At 33.0% G+C, this 9799-nt stretch overlaps 1 protein-coding gene across 6 annotated transcripts in view; it reads right to left on the bottom strand.

Moving 5' to 3' along the window:
• Positions 1–1599: 1599 nt before the first annotated feature.
• Uchl5 (ubiquitin C-terminal hydrolase L5) overlaps positions 1600–9799 on the bottom strand; it is a 35879-nt gene continuing 27679 nt past the window's right edge. Inside the window, exons 9-12 of one of the 6 annotated variants that reach the window (NR_172020.1) lie at positions 8651–8764; positions 6508–6606; positions 5736–5885; positions 1600–2216 (exon numbers count right to left, since the gene is read on the bottom strand). Coding sequence is in view for 5 of the 6 variants with exons in the window: in NM_001393849.1 (NP_001380778.1) it covers positions 2172–2216; positions 6508–6606; positions 8651–8764 (258 nt within the window). In the remaining variant the exon portion in view is untranslated. Of the gene's footprint in view, positions 5886–6507; positions 6607–8650; positions 8765–9799 lie in introns of all 6 variants that reach the window. The other 5 variants (NM_001393849.1, NM_001393850.1, XM_063272472.1 and 2 more) reach the window with 5 other exon arrangements.

Below are 9799 nucleotides of genomic sequence, written 5' to 3'. Positions count from 1 at the left end.
AAAGTTACCCAACGTCTTTAGCCATCAGGGAAATGCAGATGCAAACTCCTTTGTGATTCCATCTCACCCCAGTGAGAATGTTCTCATGGAGAGAACGAAGGCCAACACACTGGACAGTGCTACTGGTCTGTGTGTGGACTGCTGCCACTCGGGGTATCACCCAGAACAGCCACTGGGGAAATCAGTTGGAGGCTTCTCCAAACAGAAAACAGAACTAGAAAGTCAGGCAGTAGTGGTGCACACCTTTAGTCTGAGTTCAAGGCCAGACTTGAACAGAGTAAGTTCCAGGATATCCAGGGTTTCAGAAAAAATAACCCTGTCTCGGAAAAAAATCAAAAATAAATAAATAAAAATAAAACTATAACTACCCTATGACCAGCTATATCACTCCTGAACATCTATTCAAAGGATTCTATCCCAGAGATACTCGCATGTTCATGTTTATTAGTGCTCTATTCATAAAAGCAAAGAAATGTATGTCTGTCTACACTGAATGGATAATGAAGATGTGGCACTGAGCCTGGTGTTGGTGGCACGCGTCTTAATTCTAGCACTTTGTAGGCAGAGGCAGGAGGATCTCTGAATCTGAGGCCAGCCTGCTCTACAAAGTTCCAGGACAGCGAGGACTGTTACACAGAGAAACCCTGTCTCGAAAAACCAAAACTAAACAAAACAAACAAAACCCAGAAGTATAGAATCTGTAAAAGAATGAATGGACTAAAACTTAAGTAGAATAACTCAGACACACAACACATGTATTCTCTCTTACTGGATTTTAGTCTTTAAAAATGAGAATATTCTCTTCCCCTTTGTCCCTGTCCCTTCTCTCCCCGCAGCCACCCCACACCCCCACCACTCTTCCCTCCACGTGCTCATGGCCGGCCTTTACTTCTCCCCTCTTCTATTCTTCTCTCGTTAAACCTTTCCATGTGGAAAAAAAAATGAGAGTAAATCATGACCATAAGACAAACAGAACTGGTTTTGAGGAAGTCCATCGATCAATATGTTTTATAAGAAAAGTACAAGAATGAACAGAAAGGAAGAAGGTCAAAAACAAATTATGTATAAAAATACCAAAATACAAACTACCACTTTATATGCTAATTTAAATAAATTAAATCTGGGTCAAAGCTGAAGCTAGAAAATGGTATACAAGTTACCTCATAAAATAAACTATATTATTCTACATAAAATGTTTAAAAAGTCATGTATCAATTTTTAAAATGTGCTTGGATGACTCATTTTTTTTAATAGTAAGTTTAAACTTTTTTCCTTTCAAGTTTAATTTGGAAAGAAGTTAGAAACAACTTTTGAAAGACAAAGACCCTGGACACTGTGGATCTAGAATGTACGTTCAGATGGGCACAAGATAATCCTCTATCACCACTGCTATCTTTAAAAGAATCAGGTAACAAACTGTTAAACCCTTAATTTTTAATGAACACCCAGAACAGTATCTTGAAAACCAGGTTGTCAAAAAACTCTCAAGATTTACTTGTTCAACCTTCAGTTTTGTTTCAAAGCAAAAAATATCCAGACCTTTCTAGAATAATCCTACAATATATAAACAAACAATCCCAACAAGCGAAGAAAGTTTGCTAAAGTATAATTGGGATATTTATTGTCATCTTTACAGAGAGCAATGTAAATCATCAGAAATTGTATCAGTCTTTCCAAATGACTGGCCTTAAAAAATCAAGTTGGTATAAGATAAAATTCAGTTTTAAGATCTGTAAAACACACAGTGACAAAAAATGCTAATTATTTTTGCCACAATTGGAAACAGATGACCAACCTTAAGAAAGATCTGACATTCATAAATTGAATATATTAAGCAAACAAATAAAAGTATTAATCAGACCAACTACAGATGAAACATATTATCTGTATTTTCCAGGTTCATTACTCTAGCTGCATTTCTAGATACCAAGAACTCTCAGATCCAGAACTGAATAATGAAATTTGGCCAGCACTTTTTATGTCACTTTTATTTAATATGCACTACATACACATGATGCAGGTAAGGAAAGAGTTTTAACTCCATGCATAAAGACAGACTGGTACTATGCCAAACGTGCACTGAGTCAATTAGGATGTTGTTCAAAGTTTCTTTTATTTAATGGTGTCCATGAAATTAAGTGCAGCAGTGTACACATGTCCAAATATCCTCTTCACTTAGTTTCCTGAGCTTTCTTTGCATTCTGTTTTTCTTTTGCCTAAAAATTAAAGATAGCATATTACTTCTCAAAGATTGTTTTAGATCATACTAAAGTAAAATGTATCCAAAGGTATCACAAGGGATAAGGCTTATACATCATTCAAGCTACTAGAGCCTGTGTGGTAGGACTGGGCATGGTGATGTAAGAGAGCGGCTGGCCTGGCAACATAGAAAGGAAAGAGATTAACGAATAAACAAATGAACAAGTACTGAGATACCCGAGTTCTGAGACACTGAGAGCATGGCAGTTTCTAACTTGAGACTTGCAACTTCTGCTGAATCCTAAAGTTATCTTCCCTCAGTAGAGGTGATCATTTTTGGTTTACAGAAGATCAAATGTACTGATTATAGTAATTAAAATATACTCATTCTATAAGCCAAACAACCACAATAATTCTAAAAGTATATATTATTTGTCTATTTCTTACTCAAACTATTTCTAATAAATTCTTTATGCTTTCATTATATTGAAGTAAATGAATTTAACAGTTTTGATGAACTTAATATCACTAAAAGCATACATGCATATATACATACATATATATATAAATCAGTAGTCTCAGTAAATTTATTAAACCTAAATGTTTTCCATATGTCATTTAATTTAATAGTTACAGTATTAAATACAGTAATTCTATTCGTTAGTAAAGTAACCAAAGTAAAGATATTATCAAAGCAGCCCAAGGCTCACAGATATTATCAAAGTGGACCAAAGCCACACAGTTAACATACAGTGAAGTTTCAATAGACGTCAAAGACACATGTTCTCAAGCAGTGCTTTTCAATATGTATGCCAACTGGGGTCCCTATTTAAATGTAGATGATTCAGTAATAAAACAAATTCTCATGTGATACCAATTCTGCTGGTCTTTGAAAACGAACCATAAATAAGAATTCTGTATTATACAATCAAAAAATAGAATAACTAAAATTAGTACAACTTTTTATGATGCGTTAGGTACTATCATGCAGCAATATGATAAAACTGAGAGCTAAGCATTAGACTTAATGGATGTGGTGGCACAGGCCTATAATCTAGCTACTTGGGAGGCTGAGATGGAATGGCTAGTTCAAGACCAGCTGGATAAAATGGATAAAGATAGCTGGGTACAGCTCAGTGGTAGCCTGAGAAAAGTCCTTGAGTTAAGAATGAGGTGGGAAGGGAATAAACCACAGAAAATCGAGAGCAAATTATTATAAAAACATTTATACATAAAATACAGGCATTATCTAAAATCTAACTACTACACAAAAGTAGCAAAATTAGTTGCCTATATAAACATTTTTAGTTAGTAGAATAATTTGCAATTTAATTTGTATACAAATCCTATACAAAATTTCCTTTCTTTTTCCATTTAGCTTCTTTATTTTTGAGACACAGTTTTACCTTCTAGTCCAACATTGCTCTATACCTCACAACCCTCCTGCCCAGGCCTCCTAAGTGCTCAGATTACAGACACGCAACAGCACCTCTAGCAAAGCTTCCTATACAACTGAATTTCAGTTACAAAGTGAAGAAAGAAAAGTACTTAGTATTTTGTTATTAGTTTCTGAATATAGTTTACAAAATGCTTACTAAAAATAACAAAAAAATTGTGATCATTGTCCCACTTCTTTATTTAAGAGACAGAAGTTTTAAGGAATAACGACTATTATCAATTGAGTCAAAATTCAATTCATTTGGATCCCTTTATCAAATACATTCAGGATTTTACATGAAAGGTACCAGAAGTTTAAAAAGGTGAAATAGACAAGGATTTAGAATTAGGCATACTTGTGTATAGATACATACATATGCTGAAACCAAATTTCTTACAGTATTGTAAGTATAGAAGACTCACAAATGGAATCTTAATCTAGCTAATTTTATGTTTCAGGGAACAGATTTGGTATATGGTACAGTAAGTGTTACAACTATTTTTAGGTTACCTCCTGAGCAATTTATATGCAATGTATTCAACTCTCATAATAAAACCAAAAAAATTTTATTCTATGTCATTAGAGTCACAAGACCAAGAGAAAATTAGTTTTTTTGTTTCTTATTCAATAAAATGAAAGTTTTTTTGCCCCAACTACTTTCACCATTGGCTATATAGACAGCCATGTCGGCCAACTGTAGACAGACCACTAGCACCACTAAGTGGCTCACCATCCCTGCACTGCCCCTCCTATCCCCCTTCACACCACAATAGACAATTCCTTAGAGGGGGCTGGGGGAGCAACCAACAAACTAAGTTCCAAATAGTCCAAATCCCAATCCATATCTAGATTCTATACATAATTTTTCTTGAAAGTATTACAATTAACGAACACCATGATAGCTTTTTATTTTTTATAACTTTAAAATATAATCTATTTTACCTGCTTTTCAATTTGCTTTGCTTATTAAAAGAGTTCCAAAGTGGTATAATAACTTGTTTAGTTGTTTTTCCACAAAAAAAATGACAAAAACACATATGCGCTAAGAAAATTAGAAGTTACTATGTCTAAAATTTTTCACAAGACTCGATGCTGATATTAATCTTAAGATACTACACAGAAGACTCTAATTGTTCCATTCTTTCCAAAACCATGCCACAAATTGGGTGAGTAAATTTATATACCATAATAAAATGTCCGGAATATAATTGCAATTAGATAAATGAGATGAACAATTTAAAACATTTCAATCAAATATGAATTGAAATATCCTCAAAACCTAGAAGTTAGCACTGTACAGGTAGAAAGAATAAACATACACATTGCTTGTATAGTATTACAGATTAAAGATTTCTAAGAACTAGGTAGACTAGACAGTCGATAACCACCTTCCTTAAAAAATTTGCAAACAGAAAGAGCAACAGCGCTAGTGTAACACTAATATTATATATCCATATACTGCCACCATGTGTCCAAGACAGTCTTTGCAAAGGTTACTCTAAGCTCTCAAAATCATCATCTGGGGAACACACTGTCATGGACGATTTTTTTTTCAAAGCACAAAATTTTTCCTAATCGACACAAAAATACTGTATTTTGAAACAAACATTAAAGAATAGTTAGCATTAAATAGAGTGATAATTTGTCCATAGGTTTCCAATCAGAAATTTGTTCAGGATGACTGAATTCTGAATCCATTAGCCTCGACTTCCAAGTACTAGAATTATAGGTATGCACCACCACACTCATCACTACTTAATATTTTTAAAACAGAAATAGTTCATGGTATTTCAAAGAATACTGTATCTAGATATCCTGATAAAAAAAAAATTGAGGATCACAAGGTCCTAGTTGTTAATAAAAGATTGAAAATCAGTTTCTCATCCTGAGAAGCATCAACAGAAGAGTTACCAATCTTCTACAATAAGTTTAAATTTAATGCTAAAAAGTGAGTCATATGTTTCAGGTAATAAGGTAAACACAAATATATTATGAATTCAAATCTCAATATTATTTTGTATTTATAGTATGAAATATCTGGGACAAAAATGTATGTTTGCTTTGTACACTTTAAAATCAATAAGAAAAATATACCTACCATGTATTCTTGTCTTTAAATTAATGGTCCAAATTTTTATTTGCCTAGAAGTGTCTTCTCAAAGTGTTTCTCAAAATGTGGTACACAGATCAGTTGCATTAGAATCACTTGGGAAACTTATTAAAGATTCCTTCCCCTACATGAGAATATCTGGGGAGGGGGCCAGGTAACATGTAATTTAAAGAGCATCCAGAGATGGTCATTTTCAGAAAAGCTGATTTACAATATAAACGTATAAACAATTTAACTGTAATTCATTTATTCCTTGAATATTTTATTAAGTGCTTAACACTGAAGAATAAATCTTAGAAATCAGAATTTTCCATTTAATTTGTTAGTTACCCTGCAGCGGGAAGGATTCTAGATTAGGAATAAGAAACCTATTTGCTAACCAAACTATTCTTTTATCCCCATCAATCTCCATTCTAGTTCTAAATCCTGTTATCAATGCAAAATTTTACAAAATTAGCTAAGGAAAAAAACTATTATTTCAGTTATTAACACCGAAAATTTGTTTTTGTTTAAAGAAAGTGTTTTAATACAAAACCACCTGATGTTCTAAACATTAATAATTATGGTCTGATAAAGTAGTGGGACAACACCTGTTTTTGATTTAAAGTGCTAGGGTAGGTTACTTCTCTTAGAATGCAAAACACGAGGCGAAAGAATAAAACTACAAAAGCCCCGGAAACTTAATTTCCATCCATGCTCAAAACAATGTACCTGGGGGAGAACCTAGTCTAGCTTGAGTAGTCACCAATGAAATACTTACCTTTTCCACAAGTGGAATTAACTGCTGGTGTTCTGCTAAGGTCTTTAACAATTCCATAATGAAAGGCAGGTAGTTATGCTTCCTTCTGATATTTTCAATCTGAAAATAAAACACATTTTCTGATTGTATTATCTTTTTGCATCCAATTTAAAATTCCTCATTCTCATAAATAATATTAGAAATAAGATTTGATCCCTCCTGATAATAAAGAATGTAAAACAAACAAATAGCAAGCATTAACTAGCTTAGCAAACTGAAAAGAAGTTTTTTAAAGTCCATTGTGGACAATCTACTTCTGTAGAGAAAAAAAGCCTATTCCAAAGATATTAATAAAAACATAAGCTGTGAAAACAAACTTACCAAGGTCTACAAGATAAACACCCCTGCCACTGTAACTACACAACTACTAAGGACAAGACTAAAAGACCAGCTCAAATTTTTGAAGTTTAATAAATTTTCTTGGAGCCTTTTTTATATCAGTGAGGATAGACGGTTGGGGCAAATCTGTGCTAGTGAACAGTCTCCCAAATGACGTGCTTCTAACCTTCCATGACCACTGAACTATTATATATCCCATCTAGCAGACACTCCACTGACTGTTCCTTCCCATAGTTAAAGCTTTTATCATTTATAAGTCACTTCAACATTTCCTCAAATGAATTTGATTTATCATTTCTTTTAAACTAGGTGTGATTTGTTACATGTTCTGACAATTAAGTCATGGTTAGTTTGTATATTATGTAACAAGGAAAGTAACAGTTGAAGCTGTCATCTCATACTTTCCTGCTGCCAAAATCTTGGCCCTTTCTTTTTCTGCTTTTAAATTAGTCTAAGGAGCCTCATCACCTCTTACCTGATAAAAATCCTACTATAGATTCAGCTGGGGTCCATTTATTTCCTTTCATCTTTAATAGTCATCTGTTGGCTGTTAAGTACATTGTGACATTGTGCTGACACAAGTCAAGCAAAAGTAACAAAAATGCAGTCCTTTCATTTGAGTTTCAAATGAAAAAGAAATCTTGTACAACTATCTCCATGTGACAGATATCCTAAGGTACATAACCACTAGACATCCAATATCTAAGTCCTCCTTCCATTCTCACCTTACTTAACAGACTCTATGAAGGAAGTCAGCAGTTACATAAATGTTTGTTATAACTAATAAGTAAGGATTCTTAAAAACTTTAGAATTTTAAAAGAAAAATCAAGAGACTTTTAAGGCATAGCAATTTGATAAAATTAAGATAAAATATATACTAAGAAATAAAAGACTATAAAAAACACCTGTTAATAGTAGTGTCATATATGTGTGTGTATATGTATATATGTGTGTGTGTATGTATATATAGATATGATATCCATTACTTTGTTACTAACATAAGAAATTAATTTAAAATTTTTAAGTATTATTAGTATTCATGAAACAAATGAGTAATATTCAGAGGAACCAAAATTTTCATATTAATATAATTTCTACTTTAAGTAGAAAGCCTTTTTAAGACTAAGAAGTATTATATAAATTTACCTAGCACTAGAAACAAAAATGTACTTAGCCTGAAAAGGCCTACAACAAGCAGCTAGGCAAGCACCTAGTGCCTTTTAAACAATTTTCAGCCAGTCTGTAGTGCAATGTATCAGTACTCCCAGGAGGTTTTCCACTGGTTCAAGGCTATTATCCTTAGACATAGTTCATTATAGACCAGGCATGACTACATGGCCAGGGCTACATCTCAGACTGTCTCAAAAAACAAAACAACAAAAACAGCAACAAAACCATAATTAACTCACTTTCTACTGCAGAAACTCGGATATTTTACAAAAATGACTATAAGTCTTGATGAAGCACTATACAAGAAGAGTGGGAAGCACAGAAAAGCTCTCAAAGCCTACAGACAAAAGGTCCTGGTTGTCCCCAGTAGTCACAGGTAGAACACCCTGGACATCAGGAAGAATAGTAGGTACAGTGAACTGAGACATCTAACAGTTCATAATAACATTTAAAAAGTGAAACTTTGTCAAGTACCTGATAATCAATACATTATTCTGAAAACGTATCAATGACGGGAAGAAAGCAATCAATTAGCCACCATTCTTTCATCTAAAAATGTACTACAAAATTATAGCCTATTTTTAAAAAACATACCTTATATCTTTTTAACTTTTGTACCTCTTCTTCAATAAGCATCTGGTTTCTGGCAACTTCTGACTGAATAGCACTTAACACAGTACTACCCTGATCTGTATCCATGGGTTCCTCCTTAGGGAAAAAAAAAAGAAACAGTACCCTAATGACTGTGGCTTAAATCCTGCCAACATTTAAATGATTCATATAATTATTTTCAGATTTCAAGTTAATGTTGGCAAGAATATTAGCCCAATAAGAAAAATAAATTAAAGGATAAAAGCCATAAATATACCTTCCATATTTTTCACAGCTTGACTTTCACCTACTACTAATATTATAACATATTATATTACTATAATCTATTAAATTATAAAATAAACTTGCTTAAACTATCTTTAAAATACAATCAAAGGGCGTTTTAAAAGACTTCCTCTACCAATAGCTCTCTTTTCCATCCATATTTATAGTAGTAGAAAGGAAATCATTAAGACTGGTAAAGATTATATGTACATTTACATACACCAAATTAACTCCTTACAGAAATACACTCTTGCTTAACTGTAAGAGAAAATAGCTAAAATAATTCATTACTAACATTTAGTACTTGTTATGTTTAGTACTGTTTAAGTGATATAGAAATTTAATTCTCATGAATCAATTTATTACAGAGGTGAACACTGTAATAGTCATGGTTCATTAAGAAACTGAAAAGTATAAAACTATGTAAAGTATAAAACTATAGAACATAAATTCATAATATTGCCCCTTAGTTAAATCTATTATAAATAAGAAAATCAATTTGTTCCCTGAGAGAATACAGTACCTATGCTAAAATGTTATACTCAAAGGCCAATGGGAATGCAAAGTAGGTTCAATTGGCTAGAGTGTCTCCTGTTCAAGCTTGATGACTTGAGATCAGATAGCCAGAAAAAGCCAGGAATGGCCATACACATGCCTATAACACTGGTGCTGTAGGAATCAAAGTCAGGAAAATTGCTAGGACTTCCTGGCCACTAGCCTAGCTCCAAGTTTAAAGACCCTCCCTCACCAAAAAAAAAAAAAAAAAAAAAAAAAAAGTGTGAGAGAATAAGATATTAGATATTCTCCTCCAGCTTCTACACATATCTATTCTTTCCAGTTCCTCCCACCCTGTATACACAACCAAGG

This window comes from Rattus norvegicus, chromosome 13 (genome assembly GCF_036323735.1).
Source record: "Rattus norvegicus strain BN/NHsdMcwi chromosome 13, GRCr8, whole genome shotgun sequence".
Classification (NCBI taxonomy): Eukaryota; Metazoa; Chordata; class Mammalia; order Rodentia; family Muridae; genus Rattus; species Rattus norvegicus.
Note: the sequence above shows the minus strand (reverse complement) of the source record. Positions and strands in the feature narration are given on the sequence as shown.